A 21,457-nucleotide genomic window follows, 5' to 3' on the forward strand; every position below is an offset into this window, starting at 1 on the left:
AAAGCCCTAAAGCAGGTACAACTAAACTATAGTCTGCACTGTATAAAGGATAGTATGTGTATGCCACATACCACAACTTTAAATGGTAAAAAAGAAGAACCAACTCCCTAGAACAATTCCAGCCTGTTTTCCCACATTCTATTTTCCACTGAAGTCAGTGAGTTGGATCTTACCTCTGCGTTCTTGCCTTCAGGCTCAACAATCCCACAGCCTTTAACCCTTGTACAAGAATGTTCCAGAAAAGCCATGATCACAACTGTCGTGCAGAGGAAAGTGCACCGCTGCCGCCTGCATCCCTTTAGTCTACCACGGGAGGCAGAACGGACAAATCTGTTTGCTAAGCTGAGGGTCAGTTGGTGCCTTGAAGAAAGAACAGCTCCGTGATTTAACCTGAGCAGCTCAAGTAACCACAGTCTTATTCATAAACCTTTCATCTCCTCCCCCCAGCAATTGTTTCGGCGCCCATGGGCCTGTGAGGTGGTGACGTAAATCTTTGTGCTGTTTGATGGCAGGGACTCAACCAGTTGGATGCTCTTTAAAAAATTAACCAGAAGTACCAGGTTGATTATAGAAAATATAGATAGACAAGCAAACACAGTCAAAATGACTCCTAGTCCCCTCCTTGTCAATTCACTTGTGCCTACCTTCCCGTGTTTTCCCGTGCAGAGAGGCACCCTGACCCCAAGCTCCTCTTCTAAGGCAAGTGCTCAAGTGCCCGCTGCCCCCGGGAAGTAACCCCAAATGCAAGCCCTCCTATGTACATACCACTAAGGGCTACATACTAACAACCGCCTAAGAGATTACGAACTGTCATCTAAAAGAGGGTACATATGAAAAAGCCCCTCCCTCGTGGGTATTCTCGGAAGTCTGGCTTTCACACCACCGGGCTCCGTTCAGAACGTGCCTTCAGGGGCCTGGACCTCCCAGGTTATGGGGAGGCTGCCTTATCTTCTGGCTACTGAGCTGGTTTTAGTTTCCAATCGCTGCTATTGTTGCGTTTTCACTATAAATAACGGTCCGTCTGGCTTGCTGTGGATCTTCTGTTTAACCTCACTGCGCGCCGGCATGCAGATTTATAACAAGCGTTTTCAGTCTGCAGTTTCCTCTAAGCAGACTCCTGCACATATGGGCTCCATCCACTTGGATCTTCTTGCTCCCTATGGTAAAGCAGATGTCTGCAAACTCCCTCAATATTTGCTCACAGTGACACTGCAACAGAATTGCACTGCCTGTGAATGTATGCTACTGAACTTGTAACATAGTATCAGAAAAGTCGTAACTTCCCGGGTTAGTTTTAAGCACTGAGGGCATTGTTTTAGAATAGGATAGACACGCACATAAACAAACTCAGGGTATCTTCATTCCTAGGAAATACATAATCCATCGACTTGCTAGACACACATCTATTGCTCTCCTCTTTTTGTTGTTTCTTTTCGTTTCTTTATCATTGGGTCTTTTATTCCACTGTAACACTTACTGCCACATCAACATAATTTTCAAAATTCTCAGGGTCTTCCCATAATCACTCCACTTGCTTTGAAAACCTGCAAGGCTTTGTGTAGACAGCAGAGTGAGTTGCCACCTGGCTGAGCGGGGCTCCCCCTGGCATTTCTGCTCATGTATATGCACTTGTGTGTTAATGACCAGCCTGGCTTTTGCAGTTACAGGATACAAGGGATGCCTCAGGTACTCCCAGGAGAAACAGAAGTTTCCAGAAGTGCCTGTCCCCAATCAAGTTACCCCGTAAATGACAACGGAAAAGCGGTATTCATAACTACGTGTAGGTGCCAGGCATACGATGGTAGGTATAATCATATATGTTGATTAAATAAAAACACTAACACGCGAAGTCAGTGTGTATGGCTTGACCTGTTTCACAGCAAAGGAGGACATCGGAAAGGAGAAGACCGACAGCCGTTCACTGCTGGTACGTTTTTGTGCTCCAAAAAAGTGACGTAATGTTTGAATATGTTCATAATAAAAGTTAAAAAGCACAGTAATCAAAATATGAAGACAGACAGGGAATCACAGTTAAAACCCACATGCAGGACTGAGCAGCTAGGTCCTGCCACACACTTAGATAAGAGCACACACGTACAGCACTCTCATGGACCAGCGCTGAGGTTGATCTCAATCGTCATGACCACCTTATGAAAGAGATCCACGGTGACTGCCCTCGTGTTACAGAAGAGGAAACTGAGTCAGAACAAAGTCATAGAGGTTGTTCAAGGTAACAGAACCAGCGACTGGCAGAGCCAGGACTCACTCAGAGTGGGTGCCCTTGGCCTCTAATACCAAGCTGCCCCACCAACATGGCATTCAACAAAAGGCAGTTCACAAAAAAGGAAATTCAAATACCTGTCAAGCACGTGGGGAAATATTCAATCATACTAGTAACGAAAGACATGACAATGTAACACGATTTAGGTTTTCATTCATCCAATTAGCAATTTAAAAAGTGAGATCACGCAGTGCTGCTTGGGGACTGATGCCACAGCCACCCCCACCATCTAATCTCACACTCTGGGGGTCCACTCTGGCCCCCACTCCCACAATGTTCTCGCCTATCATTAGGTCACCGCCACCTTGTTCGTTAAACCCTTCAGTGGCTACCCACCGCTCTGGATAAAGGTCCAAGGCCAGTGTGCCCGCCCCCACCAAGCCTACCCTAACCAGACCTCACAAAAGGCACCTGCCCAACCGCCACAGAGCACTGTAGCAGCCACGAAAAAGCTGTGGCACGGTTTTCTCCTGCAGTCCTATCCCTATGCCAGAGGGCAGCGGGCACAGAAAGTTCTAGGGCCATAAGCCTAGGAAGCTTTCTTCATACGCCCCATCACCAATTAGTCACATTTGCACCATCACTGGATTAATCATAATGGCTGTTTCCTGAGCAGCTTGCGTCTTGCACCCACCCCCATGACCCAGCAGTGCTTTGGCTACAGAAGGTACTCAACAGATAACTGTCAGATGAGCATGCATTAATGATTGAGTGAAAGAAAGAGAAGGGGGCAGACACAGGCACTCTGCTATGCTGGTGGTTAAGACGCAACTGAGGGTTCAGCTTTTCCACAAAGCAATGACACTGTGTGTCAAGTCTTACGCATGTTCGTAACCTCGGCTAATACTCAACAATCATTATTACCAATGTAACCCTATTGTGTCGTTATCATGAATAAATGTAATAACAAATTCATAAAAATTGACCTTGAGGTGGATGGTTTGAAATCCAGGATGAAAACATGTTCGCCAAAGTATCGTTTACAATAGCAAAAATCTGAAAACAACTTTCAGGTCCCACACTGGAGACCAGGCCGAGTAGATTTGGGTGGTCACAAATTACAGGACACGTGAAAGTGATATTTACAGAGTGAATGCCATGGGCCATGCTCAGTTCACAGGAAGTGGAAGGAACATAAAATTGTAAACAGAGAACAGCTTTTAGCTTTGAAAAACTATATGCCTACGTGGCACAGAGTGCGAAGCGCCTACCCTGGAACGGTGCCTTCCTCCCTGAGAGCCCCGATTCTGTCCACTTTCCTCGGAGAAGCCCGGGCTCCCTCCCCAGGCCAAGGGGCTGAGTCTAACAACCTGGTCTTGGAGGTTTCATCTCTCGGCAGAGATACAAGTGATACGGCTCAGGGCAACGAACACACCAAGAAGTCTGTCGGGCGCATTCTGTGACAAGGTTCCTTGCTGTGCATGGAGACGCCTCAGGATGGCAGGACGGAGGGCTGGGGCACTGCTGAGCTGCCATCAAGCAACGCTGGTGCTGACCCCCCCCCCCCGCACCCCGTGGGAAAACCAACATGGCAGTGCACAGAAGACACCAAACTAAATAACTATTAATAACGTCAGACAGGTAGAGGGCCCCGTGATTTTATTCATTTTGATAGTTTTCTACAATTTTCAAGTTTCCTATACTAAAGCATCCATCATTCCCCCAAAAAGGGAAAAAAGGTGGTAAGAAAAGATAAATACACATTGCGTGAAACTTGCGTTTAAGAAGCTCAGTCTAGTCATAGAAACAGCCATGTAAAGAAATGATTCAACTCTGATGTGAAAAACCACAAGGAGACACACCTCACAGCTCCCAGAATGGCTAAAATAAAGAGAAAAACTCCCAATACCTAATGTTGGCCAGGATATGGAGCAACCAGAACTCTCGTACACTGTTGGTGGGAATGTAAAATGGTACGACCATTCTGCAACACCTCAGGCTGAACACACAGCTACCTTACGACCCAGCAACTGTACTCCTGGGTGGTAACCAAGGAAAATGAGTAGAAATGGCCCCAGACAGACTCAGACAAGAATGTTCATAGGACCAGGGGTAGCAGGAAGGAGAAAGGGGTGCTGCTGTTTAAAGGGTAGAGAGTTTCAGATTTGCAAGATGAAAACATTCTGGAGATGTTTCGCACTGTAACTATAAGTAACACTAGTAAACTATACACTTAAAAATGCCTAAGATGGTAAATTTCACGCTATGTGTTTTTACCACAATAAAAAGAAAAGGAAGGGAAAAAAAAAGAATGTTCACAGAGCTTTATTCTTAACAGCCCCAAACTGGAAACAAACCAAATGTCCATCAACTGAAGAACGAACCATCGATGTATGTTCAGAAGATACTGACACACGCAACGTGGTTGAAAGAAGCCACAGACAAAAGTACGTGTTGTATAATTCCACTTATAGGAAATTTCAGACTAGGCAAAATGAATCTCTGAGGACAGACATCAGGACAGCAGTGGCCCTTGGGGACCTTGGAGACTACAAAGGGGCATGAGGGAACTTTCTGGGGGGATGGAAATGTTTTCTTTTCTTGATTTGGATGGTGATTAAATGGGTATAGTATGTAACTGTCAAAAGTCACTGAATTCTGCACATATAAAGTATGTGCTGTTTATTGTTTGTAATTATGTCTCAAGAAAAGAGAGTTAGGAAAACACTGGTTAGGTAAGGAGCCACATTCATTTTCTTGGCTACACACTCAGAAGCTGTGAGGGGAACAAGAATGCTTCTTTAGACCAGATCAACAGCCACAGATAAACACCGTTTCATGCGGCAATTTATGGAAATGCTAAGAACGTTAAAATAATGAGAATTATACATGTATTGAATCTCAGTTTTGTGAAATTCTGATAAATTGAGCTTTGATAGTCTGATAAATTACTTTAAAAAGGAAAAATACATGATACATTAACGTAAGGATCTTTAAAACAAAACATAGACCTTTAACTAATTCAAACCGATTTTATTTAAAACATTATACAATATTTTCACCACATATCTCGTTAAAATCTGAAATAAAATTGAATGGTAACTTTTTAAAGTAGTATGTCAAAAACCAAACCATAAAACACTAGAATACAGAATCAAGAAAAACATTTTAAAGCTAACAAGCAAATAAAAAACAAACAAAAAAATTGTCTATAGAAGAATGAAAAATAAATTTTGTATGTGTAATGATAAAGCCAAAATTAGATGGCAAACAACTTGGAAAAATATTCACAGCAAATAAAGGTTTTTGTTTGTTTGTTTGTTTGTTTGTTTGTTTTATAATAAGCACATACTCATGATTTTTAGAGGATTTGTATAATTATAAAAATAACAGAACACAGTAAGCGACTAGATAAAATATTAACTGAAAACTTACAAAATGGAAATAAAAATGGTTAATAGGCATATGCAGAAAGAGTTCAAACTTAATCATAACAAAAAATGCAAATTAAAATGAGCCAGTGTTTTTCCATCCAGCTAAGAGTTTCCTTTAGTTAAAATGCCCAATCCTGGAGAGGGCAGGGGAGACAGAGACACAGTGAATGTTTAGGCATCGCAGTGTCAACTGGTCGTGACCTTTTGGGAAGCAAGTCAGGACTGAGCAACACAAAGGGACATTGCAGCTGGGAGGAAGCGGGGCCTGGGTGTTTCGGGGTAAGGCTGGGGTTCATCAATCGCCTTCACCCCAAGTCTCTACAGTATCAGTGTGAGAACTACTCATGTTAGAAAAGAAACAAACGGGTCATGCCCACCTCCCTTTTTGGTTTTGTGTTGGGGGGTGGGTGTGACATGGGTACCCGAAAGATACGGCAGCGTGATAACCAGGAAGGTGGCTCTGAGGTGGGGGTGGGGCGTTTGGATAAGGTTTGGGCCGCCCTGGGAGAAAGCTGAAGGACAGACAGGGCTCCGGGCCAGGGGCCCCCCACCAGCTCTGCCACGCGCCGGAGGCAGTGGTGGGAGCAGCAGACGCACCTGGAAGACAGGTAAGGAAGGCCGAGGTGTAGACCAACGTGAAGAACACGGCGGGTGGGTGTGAAAACCAATCAACGCCAACAATATCTGCACACAGTCCAGTTCATTTTATTTAAGAGCTATAACTGTAAAACCCTAAGAAAAGGTCAGGAAGGAGACACACACCTAGCTCTACCTTTGGAGGGTGAGATGGGTGGGATGGAGAGGGGCCTCGTTTCTATTATAATTTTCTAACCTGAATACATATATATATTTAGCCTTTCTTGAGAGTTTTGGTATTTAAAAAGAAAAAAAGTTTTCAAGGTCCCAAGCCTCGATCCCAAAACTCTGGTGCCTGGTACATTGTAAGTGCTCAGTTAAATGTTTTAAAAAATAAATCAGGAAAAAGACTCAGACTATGGAAAAGCCTTACTGTACATCCTATCACAGTTGGGAAAGGTTTGGGGGGAGTGCACCACCTCACGGGATGGGATTTCCACGTGGCTTCTCCTTGGGGCCCGACCCGTGGCCTCCGTGGGTTCAGACAGAGGCACAGGGGAGCGGTTCTGCCTTTCCAGGATGGGCCCGCAGTTTAGCATTTACAGTGACAACTGTATCTACCACGCAGAGGGGAGTCCTCGTCCACGGGATGCTGGCATTTTCTCCCTGTGGGCAGATTTTCATTCATTCGTTTAATAAACATTTATTAAGCACATACTATGTGCCAGGCACTGCCCTAGGGCCTAGAGATACAGCAGTCAATGAAACAAAACCTCTTTTCCTCATTATTTTCAGGAAGCTGACGTCCTAGTGAGAAGAGAAGCAATAAATACACTACAGAATGTCCACTTGGTCGCAAGTGCTATGAAGGCAAATAATGCCAGCTGGGGGGTGGGGTGAAGCACACAGGGCAAAGAGCTCCTCTGTTGTCAGGGGGCTCAGTGTAGAGGGCTGACCAGTAAACCACCGTCAAACAGAAATCAAACCTGCAACAGTCTTGCGCTGAGGTGTTTCTGGGAACCCGGAGGACTGCCTAACTCGCATATGGAAGCCCAGGAAGCCTTCTGGGAGGAGAAGGCTGACAAGGGTCCAGAAGGAAGTCAGCCGGATGACACAGTGCAGGAGGGTGCCCCGAACAGCAGGTGCAAAGGCACAGAAGGGACAAGAACACACGGTCGATGCCACAATGGAGTAACAGTGTGTGACTGGACAAACCAAACCAGGTGGGTACATTCCCAAGGGAAGGCTCTGGAAGGGCCTCAAAGTGGGCTATGAGCGCACGTGCCACACACATGTAAGGTTTCTGCCTGCCTGGTACCTCTGCACTTCCCATCCCATGTGATTACGGAGAGGCAGCTTATTCCTGCATCCCAGGAGTGGGCTGGGGACACAGAGCTGTCCCATCATGGAATCCCTACCTGCTTGCCCACAGTGATTAGTTTATAATGCAGCGGTAAGGTCACAGACTAGTGGCTGCCAGTAGTCAGCCTTTGCAGGATGTATAGAGAAGACAGCGGGGGAGACTGGGGCCAACCAGCAAACAGCAGCAGAGAAAGGCGGGGCCAAGAGAGTCGTCAGGATTTCACTTCAGCCTCATGATCCAGCCGTGCCTGAAGCTCATCTTTGGACTTTCTAGTCAAATGATCAAAGAGGGGAAAACCCTATTTCTGGTTGAGTTTACACTGGGTTTCTGCCACTTGCAACTAGATTAATACACCCCCTTTTGGGGAAAGAGCTTCACTGAGTGTGGTAGTGGTGGGGTACAGAGGGAAATGGGATGGGTCACGTCAGAAGGTTTCTCCCGTTAAGTTTGATCAAGACAGTGAAATATAAGTCGTAGTTTATATGGGTTATATAAGTCTTGTGAGTTCCTAGTAATTCACCACACCCCCTAAATCATCTTCAAACAGAGCCAACACTGAAGAGCTCATCAAAAACATCGAGAACATTATGTTTAAACGCACTTTGCTGTTCCCACGTTAATGCATATCAGTCACAGATCTTTCCCAAATATTTAATTTTGCAACAAACTTAGTATTTTGAACTCTATGTGTGATACCAAACAATCATCCAGTGTTTTCCAGAAAACTTAACTCGAGCAGCTGTACCCAGTATGGTCCAAGCCTCACAGACGTTAGAGCAACATAAACTGCCGTATCTCAAGAGATCACTACGAAAGCCCACCAGCTCAGACCCTGCTATGCACATCTCTGAAAACTCTAATCAGGTGGTCACAGAGAGTACCAACCTTGGTCTGACACACAGCTTCAAATCTTTATACCCACAAAGATGCTCATATTACACTGTTATGGTATAAAAATAGCTTGGCTTATGGGCGCCTTTGTGTATTAAGCAATGGGTCTCCTTCCAGTAGAAATAACAGTACCTTAGATCTTTTTCTTCTTTCCACGGGCATTTACCAAATATCTACTGTGTGCCCACGATCCCAGCACTGGGTGCCCGTGAGCCTTTCCTTTTTCTTTGGGTGAAAAGACCAAATCTCGTTTCACATCTGGACAGTGCTAGGTAAAATAAAAGACAGTTGATCACTGGACAATTTCAGATGTTATTCTTGCAGCAAATACTGGCCCTCTCCTCTGCTTCTGCCTCCCTTCCCCCACGACCCAGTGGCCAGGGCTCTAGCCACCGAGAAATAACAAACTACATAGCCTGAGGGCCTGGATTCAAATTCCAGTTCTACCACTAGCTAGTGTGAGGATCTTGGCCGAGACTCAACCTCCTACACCTGTAAAATGGGGCTAATGCTTACTGCTCTGGGTGGCTGGAGGGATTAAATAAATGAGTGTAAGTAAAGTGCTTGATACGGTGTCAGGCAGGCAGCAAGCGCTCAATAAAGAGAAGCTGGAATTACTAGAATAAAGTGAGGCCTTAACCTCTTTCCAGTTCTAAAATGTTATGAGGTCTATAGTAGAGAGAGAGATGATGGGTTTTGAGATTCCCCCTCCCACCTACTCGCCCGCCCCCAGGTCTGCTTTCTCACACCTGGCAGAATAGCAAACATCCAAAATAGCAAAAACGTTCCCCTGCTTCTCAAGCAGCTGTACCAGTGGGAAACCTTCAGCAAGGGAGCCAGTTCAAGTGCCTGGGGGCTGTGCCCTTGCTAATAATAGCTAGACACTTCAACTTCTGACAACAACCCTGCAAGGTAGATATAATTATCCTCATTTTGTAGATAAGACCAAGTAGGAGTAGAGAGGTTAAATAACTCACTCAATGTCACCCAGCTGGTACACTGGCAGACCTGACTCCCAAGTTCACGCCCCTCACTCCCAAGTTCACGCCCCTCTCCTTTGGTTCCCTGCCCCCCCCCCCCCCCCCCCCGTACAGCAAGCACTCAACTGCTAGTCCAATAAAGAAATAAGGAAAACTATATTCCAGGACCTCTGAAGCCATGGGAACAAGCTTCTTTGGTAAAGAGAGAAGCTGGCATCATCACTCACATTCGCACGACCGTTTATTTGATGCTTCTGCGTTCTCTGTTCCCACTGACCTGCTCTAGCAAATCGGGCTCCCTCTCCCGCCACAGCCACGATGCAGGCCTGTGTGCGAGTCTCCTCCCTTACCCGCTGGGACGCTGCTGCTCAGCTAACCGCACGCGGGGACTCCCCACGCTGCCTTTCAAATCCAACGACAGGTGGCCCTTTTTGAAAGGGAAGTTTCCCAAACGGTGGCACCAGCACGAACACCCGAGGCAGGCTTACCCTCTAGTGGGGCGCAAGAATGAAGCCAAGCCGATGAAGGCAGGGGAGGTGACGCAACGAGGCCTCCCGCACAGGGCCAGCCCCGGGCGGCGTGCGGCGGCCGTGACCCCGCAGTGGGCTCTCCGCGCGGCCGCCTACGCCACCCCGGTGGCAGGCACGCCAAGGGCGGCGGATGGTATCGCAGGGATGCGGCGCGGGCCTCCGCAGCGAGGTCGACCGAGCGCAGAAAGGCGCGCACGGGGACGCGTCCCAGGCGCCCAGCAATCCGGCCCCTCTCGGAGTCGAGGGGGTTGGCGACAGGGAAACAAGGGCCTCGGGTACCCAGCTGTTGGGCTGGCACCGGCGCCGGAGCATCCATGCGCCGCCCCGGCCGCCCACGGGCGCGCGCACGCGGGCGCGCACACACACGGCGCGGGCGCGCGCACAGCACTCGGGCCCCGGCGCCCGCCTCCCCGCCCGGCCGCGCGCCCGCCCGCTGCCCGCAGCCCCGCCGGGCCCCGCCGCCACCCTCGGAGCCCACCCGGCGGCCCCGCGCGACCCCTCCCATCAGCGCCGAGCCCGCAGCGGCGGCGCGAGCCGGGCTCCGGGCCCGGGGAGGTGATGGCGGGGACGGCACAAGTGTCCCTCTTACCGGGTCCTGCGCTTCTCCGGGACGCAGCCCACCGCGGAGGCCGCCGCGGCCGCCGGACCCTCCCCCCGCCCGCCCGCCCCCACCACGTAGCCCTCTCTACCTTCGGTCGGAATCAATGGCCCGGTCGCGGCTTGGTGACATCATGGGCGCGCCGCGCGTGGGAGGGGGCACCACGTGATTCCTGCCTCTTTTGTTTGCGTCCTAGTTGGGCCGGGGTTTGTGGCTGGTCCTCCTCGGGCTCTGACCCATCTGGGGTGGGCGCCGTGTGGGCGCCGTGGGGAGGGGGGCGTGGGGCGTGGGGCGCTGCAGGTTTGCGACGGCCTTGATCCAACTCCGGTGGTTGGGCCAGAACTGCCGTAATTGGGCCAGCAGGCCTGAGGCAGTCAGCGCGCAGCATCTTTAAAAAACAACCAAAAAATGGACCTTGAGTACATCACATCAACAATGCACTCTATTAATAATGCGCTATAAAGGTAGTCCGCGGAGGCCCTTTAGATTAAATTGTTTTTTAAATGATGTAATGAACACCCCCTTGAACTCTCCACCGCACCGCCCACCACCCCAACCCAAGAACTAAACTACCACCAATAATTTTCATCTGCTCTTAGGGTTCGTGCTCCCCATCCTTGACCTCTGCCTCCCCCTCAGAAGTAACCTGCACGATGAGTGGTGTCTACACAACTCTTACGTTGCTTTCATTTCTTTTCACATTTCTGTGCGTTGTTAAGCAATATATTTTTTATAAGAACACCAATCCCATTCACGAGGGCTCCACCCTCACGACGGAAGCAGCCCCCAAAGGCCACACCTAACACCATCACATCTGGCGTGAGGGTTTCAATATATGAATTCTGAGGAGACAACAAGCATTCAGGCCATAACACCAAGATTCATCTTTCTTGTCGAGTGAAGTCGCATGTCACTCATTTGCACTGCTACATAATCCAGTACGTTAAGTGTATCGTAATTTATCCATTCTCCAGCTGCTGAACATTTATGCCATTTCTGTTTTTTTGTTTGTTTGTTTGTTTTTGCTATTTCCTACAGTGCTGCTGTCAGCATTGCCTTTTGGTGCTTCTGTACAAAAATTTCTCTTGGGTATATTTACCTAGGCGTGGAATTGATGGGTCTTGGGAATATCAGTATTCAATTTATTGTGGTAGTGCCACAGCTTTATTCGAAGTGGTTTCTCCAGCTTATATTCCTACCAGCATCCATATCTTCTCTAACACTTCAGACTTCTTGATTTTTGGCAGTGAAATGAAAGTTAAATGGGAGTTAAAAGGCCTTGTTGGCATATCCTTGAGGTTAAGCATCTCATATATTTATTTATTGGCCACCTCTAATTCCTTTTCTGTGACAGGCCAATGTTCAGGGTTCAAGGACTTGCAATGTAGGTCAAGGAAACCTATATGACCATAAGGTGGCAGGAGGACACCCAAGCTTTATTTGGGTGAGCTTTGACAGATTTGCGTGCAGGAGAAGTCCCTCACAGAACTTGACAATCCTGAGACTATGGGGGACACAGGGTGGGGGAAACACATTCAGAAGCAGAGTAGGGTGAGGAAATCCCAGATGTTGAGGTGGCGTTGCTAAGCTGCCCAGCTGGAAGTCTCTGGGTTTGAAACATCCCAGAGCAGCAGCGCCTGAGGTCTTTAGAACCACAGGGTTTATCTTATCTATGACTAATAGGTGAGTGGACAGCAGCTCTCAATGGCTAACATTCCACTTATTTGGGGCTATGTTTAAAACAACTGGATGTGTAAAAATTTGAGTTTGGTACTGGTGGGCTTTTGACCTTATAGGTCCCAGCCTGCTGTGAAGTAACAATCTGAGGGGGGGATCAATATATAGAGGCTGTGCCTGTCTCATTTTTATGATAGTTCATGGCTTTCACCCTTTTTTTTTTTTTTTACTGGCTTGTCTGTCAAATTCTTTACATATTATGAACATTAATTCTTTGTCAGTTATATGTGTTGCAAATTTCTTCTCTCATATGTAGCTTGTCTTTTCACGTTCTGTTTTGATAAATGGATGTTTTTAACTTTGACTTTATATTTATTCTGTTTTTTTCTTCCTACTCTCTATATACATGCATATATCAACTTACTCTTCTAAAAATATTTAGTTTTTCTTTTGACATTTAAATCCTTATTCTCTCTGGAATTTACTTTTGTTTATGGTGTGAGGTAGGGATCCAATTTTACTTTTTACATACAAATGAATGCCCCCCCGCCACCAGATTTGTTTGGTGACTAGTCCCACCTTTCCCAACTGATCTGTCTTGCCAACTTGGTCATATATCAACATTCCATTTATGTATGGGTCTATTTCTGAGCTGTCTATTCTGTTCCACTGGACCATTTGTCTAAATGTCAGTGCCACACTGTTTAATTACCATCGCTTTATAAAAAGTCTTGATTATTTAGTAGGGCAAGTCGTCCTTACTTTTTTTTCTTCATCTTCTGTCCTGGCTATTCTTCGTCCTTTGTTTTTCCACACATATATTGGAACAAGTTTCTCAAGTTGTACACACACATACGCAAAACCTGTTGGGATTTTCATTCACATTGCATTGAATATATAGATCAATTTGGAGAGAACTGACATCTTTATGATTCTGAGTCTTCCAGTTCATGAACAAGGGATCGCTCTCTTTTTATTAGACCATTAACGTCTTTCAGTAAAGGTTTATTATTTTCTGTGTCTGAATCTTGCACATCTTTTGTTGGGTTTATTCCTAGATTGTAGTTTTTGTTGCTATTGGAAATTATATTCTTTAAAACTATACTTTGTTGCTGGTGTAGAAATAAATAGGACTTTTGTATATTGATATTGTATCCAGCCACCTTACTGGATACAGTAATTTGTCTTTGATGCTAATAATTTGTCTATTGTTCTCCCTAATAATGATCCAGCAATTCTAGGTCTGGGTACTTATCCGAAGAAAATGAAAACACTCATTCAAAAAAGGCATATGCACGACAATCTTCATTGCAGCATTATATGCAACAGCCGAAATATGGAAACAACCTAAGTGTCCACCAATAGATGAATACAGAAAATGTGGTATATAGAGACAGTAGAATATAATTTAGCCACAAAAAAGAAGGAAATCCTGCCATCTGTGACAATATGGATGGAACTTGATTGCATTATGCTGAGTGAAATAAGTCAGACAGAAAAAGACAAATACCATATAATCTCACTTAGGTGGAATCTAATTTTAAAAAAAAACCCAAACCTTAAAACCCCACAAAAACAAAAAACAAGTTCGTAGATACAGAGAACAGATTGGTGGTTGCCAGAGGTGGGGGGAGGTTGGCAGGGGGGACAAAATGGGTGAAAGGAGTCAAAAGGCACACACTTCCAGTTATGAAATCAGTCACGGGGGAGTAATGTACAGCATGGTGGCTATAGTTACTAATACTGTATTGTATATTTGAAAACTGCTAAGAGTAAATCTTGAACGTTCTCATTACAAGAGAAAAAATTCTGTAACTATATATAGTGACAGATGTTAACTGGACTTATTGTGGTGATCATTTTGCAATATATACAAGTATCTAATTGTTGTGTTGTACACCTGAAACTAGTATAATGCTGTATGTCAATTATACCTTAATAAAAAAATAAGTTCATTTAAAAAACTATGTAAATACCCCATTTTCCATGAAATTTTCTATTTATTTAATTTATTTACATCAGTGTATAGACCCACACTTCCTATTTTATTCAATGGGTTATGATCTGTCACTTCATTATTTTGATGCCCTTGCTTTTTTAGATTTGGTCATGGGGAGGGCCTTCAAGCCACGTTCTGAATCTTTCTGACAGCCTCCAACCTTCCTTTCAGCAATTTCTTGTTTTGGTAAATAGCTAAGTATTTTTTACTTATCTGAAAGACTGCATTAGCTATATATAGACAGCTTAAGTTAATTGCATTTGCCCAGATGACGGTATTTTGTGTTATGATGAAATATCCTCCCAGAATTTTAAATCATGTGGCGTGAACAGATACAAATGAGAGCCCCAGTTTATCAATGAAAGCTCACAGAGCGTCTGTTGTATCAGGAGAAATGAATCTGTTCCACGTTTTCTCCATTAGGAGACTATAATTAGAAACCGAGCCTTTGAATAGCATTTTTTTTTTTGTCACTCTTAATGTTCAGTTTCTCATTAAAAAATCAGTATATTTGTTGTTCTGTGAAAAGTTATTAATAGTTCTGCAGATTCTGCGGCTCTTAGGGAACAGACTGTGTTTAAGTAGTCTTTGCAGGCACGCGAGATTGAGCACCTCCTAGCGGGTACACACTTGTCTGTGGACAAGCTCCTCAGGCCAGGGCTTCATCGCCTACACCTTTGTACTCACCTGGACCCCGTTTGGGGCCTGGTGTGTGATTGATGCCCAGCAGAGCTAGTTGGGTGGCCAGGTGGTCATGTGCTATGTGTCACTTCTGTCCACAGGATGGCAGCATTTAGTCAAGGCTCCAGCCCCACCTTGGCCCGGCTGTCAGGGAATTTGAAAATACCTGGTTTCTTCCTGGAATGAAAACAGTACTTCAAGTCTCTGCCTATGAGGGAACCAGATACAACAATGCACCGTGTTATCTGCCCACCCTGTCTTCCGTGTGCTCCCTGGAAGATGGCCTCTTTGAGGTGAATTACCTGAGGTTTCGGCACTGGGCATCCACCCCAGAAGGACTATCGCAGACTAGAGCTTGTGTTAGCTGAACCCCGGCAAGTAGTCTGGAAGCACTAGCTCATTTCACCCACAACTCATTAGATGCAAAGAATTATTGTTGCTATTTAAAGAGAAAGGAGGGGAAAGGAACGATTGAGCACTTGCTGTATGCCAGGTGCTTTAGACCAGGGCTCTCCTACGTGAGTGGACATCAGAATCACGGGTTAAAACACACTAATGGCCCTACCCACCTGCCCCCAGCTTCTGACTCCGTAGGTCTGGGCGGGGGCTGAGGCTCTGCATCTAACAAGTTCCCAGGTGCTGCTGTGGTGCTGATGTTGCTGGGCCAGGCAGTCGCCGCTTTTAAACAATCCCATTGACTCTCAGCAGTCCTTTCACGTACGTATTATTGTCTCCATTTTGCAGATGAGAAAACTGAGGTTCAGGAGATTAAATAACTTGCCTAATGATACACCCTAGTAAATGGACCACTGGAACGTGAATCCTGGTCCGTCTGACTCCAAACCCTGGCTCCGTCCACTGCCCCATTCTGTAAAAACAAGGAAATGAATCTATACGTTGGGGGTTTCTTTGAATCGTCTGGCTCCAAAAAGTAGGAAGCAGTGCCCAATGCGGTGTGATGCTTTCAACTTTGAAGAGTTTAGCAATAATAATTAAGCCTTGCAATTGCTCTGGTATGAAACTGTTGAAGAAAGCTGCCAAGCCAGAATAAACAGGTGCATTGTATATGAAGACACATGCTGCTTTGCGCTACTCATTTAAATTAAAATGTCTTTGAAGATGAAATATAGACATGGTGGGTATTTTAATCACTAGACTCCACCTTTGAAACCAGTACAGGATGTGGGAAAAAAGGCAGAAGTCAGTAATTACAAAATCCTGTAGCTTGCCCGTGGAGAGAAAGGACACAGTTTGTCTATGGAAATAAATGAGTAAATTCAAGCTGGTGGGCTTTCTCTAGAAGCGAATCAGCAGATTAAATGACGGCGACGGCTACAGGTTACAGCAATCGTGGAGTCCCGAATGTGTCATCCTATGATGTATTGAGAATCTGTTCTATGTTTATTATTCAGGCACAGCCTGCCTCCAACACTCTTCCCTCAATTTTATATAAAAACCAAAACCTGCTCTCTCAGGGGCTGCGATGGATTTTATTCTAAATATTTGTGGAGAAGGGGTGGGACATGGAGGAAGAGGATGGAAAGAGGAAGACAACCTCAGCTAGAGCGGAGGCTTCCAGTCTGGCTGAACAAAACGGCTCCCTTCCTTTCGCTGGCTCTCTTTCTCCTCTGCACTCAGACCTCACCTGCCTGGTCCAGACTGAACAGATGTGCTCACCCTGGGCTTTTAAATGCAGCCAAAGAGGACTTATTAATAGTTCATGGAGGGGTGGAGGTGGGCAAGCTGGGGAAGACACACTTGGAGAGTATACGGCCACGCTGCCCGCTGCCACTCGCCTCCAGGTGAGTCTCACCTGCTACCTGGCCTCGTTGTCTTTAAAGAGCAACATTTTATTATAACCTGTTTGATCTGAACCTCCAGAGCATGCTCTAGACCTGAGCAGGCTCCTACCTCCTCCCCCAAAAGGGGGTATAACCAAGCCCTTGGAAAGGAGACGCGCCTCAGTCTGGGGATAGGGTGGTTCCCTGAGCCGAGGGGCCACCTGGCAGGGCGCTGGGAACAGGGAATGTGGAGACAGCTTGTGTTGGGGCCTCACCTACACTCCCAGCCTGGCCCTGCCGCCCAGCGCTCGCCAGGAATGGCCCAAGTCAAGGTCTGGGCATCAGACCCTCCGCCCTTACACCTTGCTCTTCCCAGGGTATGTGCACTCACAGGGAAAAACAGGCGCTTTTGAGAAACAGAATGCTATGAAAGAAAGACTGTAAATGGAAAAGCTATACCAGGCAAAGCAAAAACAATTCTTAAAAATATTACATGGTGGTCCGGAGGTTGGGAAGCGTGGCTGGCACCGGCTCTGACAGTGGGATGGATCCTGACGCCTGGTCCTCACTCTCCACTAGCAGCTGAGCTCTCACACAGGTCCCTGAGGCCCAAAGTGATGCTCACCGGCCTGTGGCCAATATTCAAGTGCAGGCCACTGCCTCTCTCGCAGCCGGCAGGAGCTGCAGTCACATGACTTCCACCCACCAGAGAGTGATTCCTCTTCGTTACATTTAGTTTTTGCTGCTGTTTCTTTGGCCAGGCCCTCCTCCAGGCCGCCGTGGGTAGTGGAGTCTCCATAACTCACCCACAATGCCTCCTCTGTTTGAAACATATGCTTAAAAAACAACCCAAACAAACATATTCTTCAAGCCTTCCCAAAGATAGACCCCCAAGGCCCATCACAAATATTTGCATTTCTATGAATTAGCGAATATTAGCAAATAGGAATGTCAGACTGCCAGCCTTTCTCTCAAGGAGGTGAATCTGGATAAAAACATCAATAAGAAAACTTTGTCAATGGATTTATACACTACCTGTTTTCATAGGTGATTTGGAAATGGCCTACTATATTAAAATACACATAGAAAACAAGGAGCTATCCCCTCACACCTGTTAAAATGGCTGTTATCAAAAAGACAAGAGTTGAGTGTTGGCAAGAATGTGGAAAAAAGGGAACCATCATGCACTATTGGTGGGATTGTAAATTGGTGTAGCCGCTATGGAAAACAGTATGGAGGTTCCTGTCAAAATTAAAATAGAATTACCATAATGACCCAGCGATTTCACTTCTGGGCATTTAATCCAAAGAAAACAAAAACACAACCTCGAAAAGTTGTCTGCACCCCTAAGTTCATTGCAGCATCATAACAGCCAAGCTATGGAAACAACCTAAGTGTCCATCAAAGGATGAGTGAATAAGGAAAATTTACACACACACACACACACACACACACACACACACACACACAGAGAAATATTATTCAGCCATAAAAAGAAGGAAATCTTGCCATTTGTGACAACATGGATGGACCTCGAGGGCATTACGCTAAGTGAAATAAGTCAGACAAAGATTTGATCTTACTCATGACCTCACTTATATGTGGAATCTAAAACAAAAACAAAAGCCAAAACCAAGCTCATAGATACAGAGAACAGATGGGTGGTTGCCAGAGGTGGGGGATGGAGGGTGGGCAAAATGGGTGAAAGGAGTCAAAAAGTACAAGCTTCCAGTTGTTATAAAAGAAATACGTCTTGGGGAATCCAATGTGCAGCATGGTGACTATGGTTCATAACACTATATTGCACATTTGAAAGTTGCTAAAAGAGTAGCTCTTCTCATCATAAGAAAAAGCAAACTTTGTCACTATGTGTGGTGATGGATGCAACTACTTATTATGGTGATTGTTTCACAATGTGTAGAAATATCAAATCATTATGTTGCACTCCTGAAACTGATATATTGTATATATCAATTACACCTCAATAAAAACAATACACATGGAATAGAGTATATAAAGAGAAAAGAAATCAAGTGATTCATGAACTGTAACTATTCTGTGCCTCCATTGTCTCATCTTTAAGGTAAGGAAAACAATATCCTTGTTTTAGGATTCCATGGGGTGTGAAGGAGATAACGTCTGTGAGGATTTTTTCCAAAGGCACAATTCCAGGTGCGGCTGCGTGACTGGTCCTCTCCCTCCCTCCTTTCCTTCGTGTCTTTATTAACTCATATTTCAGCTGCTATTTATTGGAGCCTACGAGACGGCGTTTATGGTGCTAGGTGTTGGGGATACAAAAGTGCCCAAGACACTGGGTCCTACCTACAAGGAACTTGACATCCAATGCCAAGTGGCCCACCCAGAAGGAAAGACCATCCTAACGGGACTCGTCCACCACAAACATATGAAGATGCTCATGGTCAGCTGGACCGGACGTGGGCTCTGAGGCCAGGCTGACGAGGGTGCCCTCTCTCCCTCTGAGTCTCAGATCCCTCCTAGTAAACTATAATCAATATTAATAACTATCATTCAGGGTTACTGTGTGCCAGAGAGAAACAGTAACAGTTCGCATTTATTGAACACTTACTGTGTGCCAGGCATTTTTCTTCTATTAACCCACTTAAAACCACAACCCTATGAGTAGATATTATGACCCGTCACACCTATTGTGTGGAGGCACAGAGAAGTTGAGTGACTTGCCCCAGGCCACGCAGCCTAGCAGCAGAGCCGGGCTTCACACCCAGAGTCTGTGTTTGCAGAGCCCTGGACCTCAGCTACACTCAGTGCATTACAATCAGCCGGGACGCTGTGGGAAAGTTTGGTGCTTTGTTCCCACTCTGGGAGATTCCGACACAGTAGGTGTGGGGTGAGGACCAGGAGTAAGTCTTCGTAGAGACCTCTCAGGCGATCCTGACTGCAGGTTAAGAACCAAGGGTGTTTAGATCAAAGGTAGCGGTTATCATCAGAGTAAGGGGAATGGGGAGGGGTTTAGAGAGTGGGTTTTGAGGGATGTGGTAGAATTTTCTCAGCAAAATGTAGGTAAGGGCTCTCCAGGTGGGAGGAAGGGCACGTGCAAATCCATAGGGAAACAAGTACATGAAATCCAGTTATATGTAAGCGTGAGCCAAGGCAACTGGGGGTGGGGGGCTGAGGAAAGGAGGAGAGAGAGGGGAGGAGGCTGGAAGGTCGTGGGGCCACCGTGGGGCAGGATTAGAAATGGTGCTAAGGCACAGGGACAGGCAGAGCACCTGAATTTCATGCAGGCAGACCAGAATGTGATCTCTAGATGGTCTGTATTTCAAAGCTCGTCTTTTTGATTTTGACGGATTGAAGGAAATGAACTTAAGCAAGAAGAGGAAGGTCTCAATTTATAGTTCATTTGGCCAGAAGCGTCCCAGAGCTTTCGGTGAGAGAAGAGAAGAGATGGTTGAAAATTGAATGCACTGTTAAGTGGCTGTTATTTCACTGACTTCCTCGTTTGGGGAGAAAAAGGAGGAAGGAAGAGTATTTTCACAGCACAGGAAATGGAGGCAGAATTGGGGGGAAATCACTCTCTGTGCCTGGCCTTGCTGCCTGCGGAAGGCAGCTGCAGGCAGAGGGGCCCTAACTAGCGGGGTGACGCCGCCTGGGGACGCAGAGTGTGGTGGCTACGCGGGGTGAGGGGGGATGAGACACACCAGGAACAGGCCGGCATCTTCCGCAGGAATAAGGGGCTGCTTGCTACCTCCCAAGCCCCCTGGCTTTCCTGAATATTCCATGCCTCCCTTCGAATGCTCTTAAGAAATGCAGACCTCTGTAAAACTCAACTGGGAGGAGACACTCGTCAGTTCTCATGACGGCTCGATGCTCGGAAGGACTGTGCTTTGGAGGCAGGAAAGACTCTTATTAATCACGGTGCCTGATGTGCTTTAGGCCCCGGCGTGAGAGGAGCCCCTGTGAGCCGCATTCTTGATTGGCGGCCCCGGGGACACGGTTGAAATTTCCAGCCCTCTTTATTTTATGCTGAGAGAGTCCGTTGAAGCTAGGCATGGCAGAGACTAGAAAGCACTGTCATTAGCTGGAAAGAAGCAAAGGCAGAGAAGCCAGCTCCCTCTGGGTGAAACACAGAGCTTGGAAATAAGCCACCTCCTCAGCAGCACGAGCCCTGGGCTAGCCCTGCGCCTGTGGGAGGGGACCACATTCGTTACTGCATTTTATCTTCACAGCAACGCTCGGGCAGGAGCACTGTTAGTGTCCCCATCTTACAGATGGGGAAACTGAGGCTCAGAGTTCTTCTTCCTCAGAGACGCTCACCTGCGAATAAGCACCTAAGTCAGCATACGAAGCCCGGCCTAGCTGACGAAATCCAGGTTTTGGGTACTGCGCTTTATGCCAACCAGCTGGACAGGACCGGAGGAAAAACCTTGCACCTTTGGGGGGCTGTTTTATTAACAACTTTTTAAAAAATGATGAAGTATAGCAGGTATGCAAAAGAGCGCATAAATACATCCTTCTCCAGGTTAAAGAAGAAGAATAAAATCAACGTCTGCATCTTATCTGTCCAGATTGCAATCCAGAAAATGTTCAAGAGCTTAGACATTCCCTGGCCCCCTTCCCTAATCCCACCCTTCATTCTTTGCAGTAGTTGCAACCTAGTTGTGGAGGGCACAGCTCACAGTGGCCCATGTGGGGATCGAACCGGCAACCTTGTTGTTAAGAGCACCCAGCTCTAAGCAACCAAGCTAAC

The 21,457-nt window shown here is 46.3% G+C and overlaps 1 protein-coding gene across 5 annotated transcripts in view; it reads right to left on the minus strand.

The window, feature by feature from the left end:
* Window positions 1-10,799, minus strand: part of ADAR (adenosine deaminase RNA specific) — a 33,044-nt gene extending 22,245 nt beyond the window's left edge. Inside the window, exons 1-2 of one of the 5 annotated variants that reach the window (XM_074318957.2) lie at window positions 10,585-10,698; window positions 8,618-8,753 (exon numbers count right to left, since the gene is read on the minus strand). In XM_074318957.2, coding sequence (XP_074175058.2) covers window positions 8,618-8,647 — 30 coding nt within the window. In that variant the 5' untranslated portion in view covers window positions 8,648-8,753; window positions 10,585-10,698. Of the gene's footprint in view, window positions 1-8,617; window positions 8,754-9,953; window positions 10,353-10,584 lie in introns of those variants that run through there. The other 4 variants (XM_074318956.2, XM_074318960.2, XM_074318958.2 and 1 more) reach the window with 4 other exon arrangements.
* Window positions 10,800-21,457: the final 10,658 nt, after the last annotated feature.

The sequence above is a fragment of the Rhinolophus sinicus genome, chromosome 7 (assembly GCF_057876585.1).
Source record: "Rhinolophus sinicus isolate RSI-liver-muscle chromosome 7, RSI-T2T, whole genome shotgun sequence".
NCBI classification, from domain to species: domain Eukaryota; kingdom Metazoa; phylum Chordata; class Mammalia; order Chiroptera; family Rhinolophidae; genus Rhinolophus; species Rhinolophus sinicus.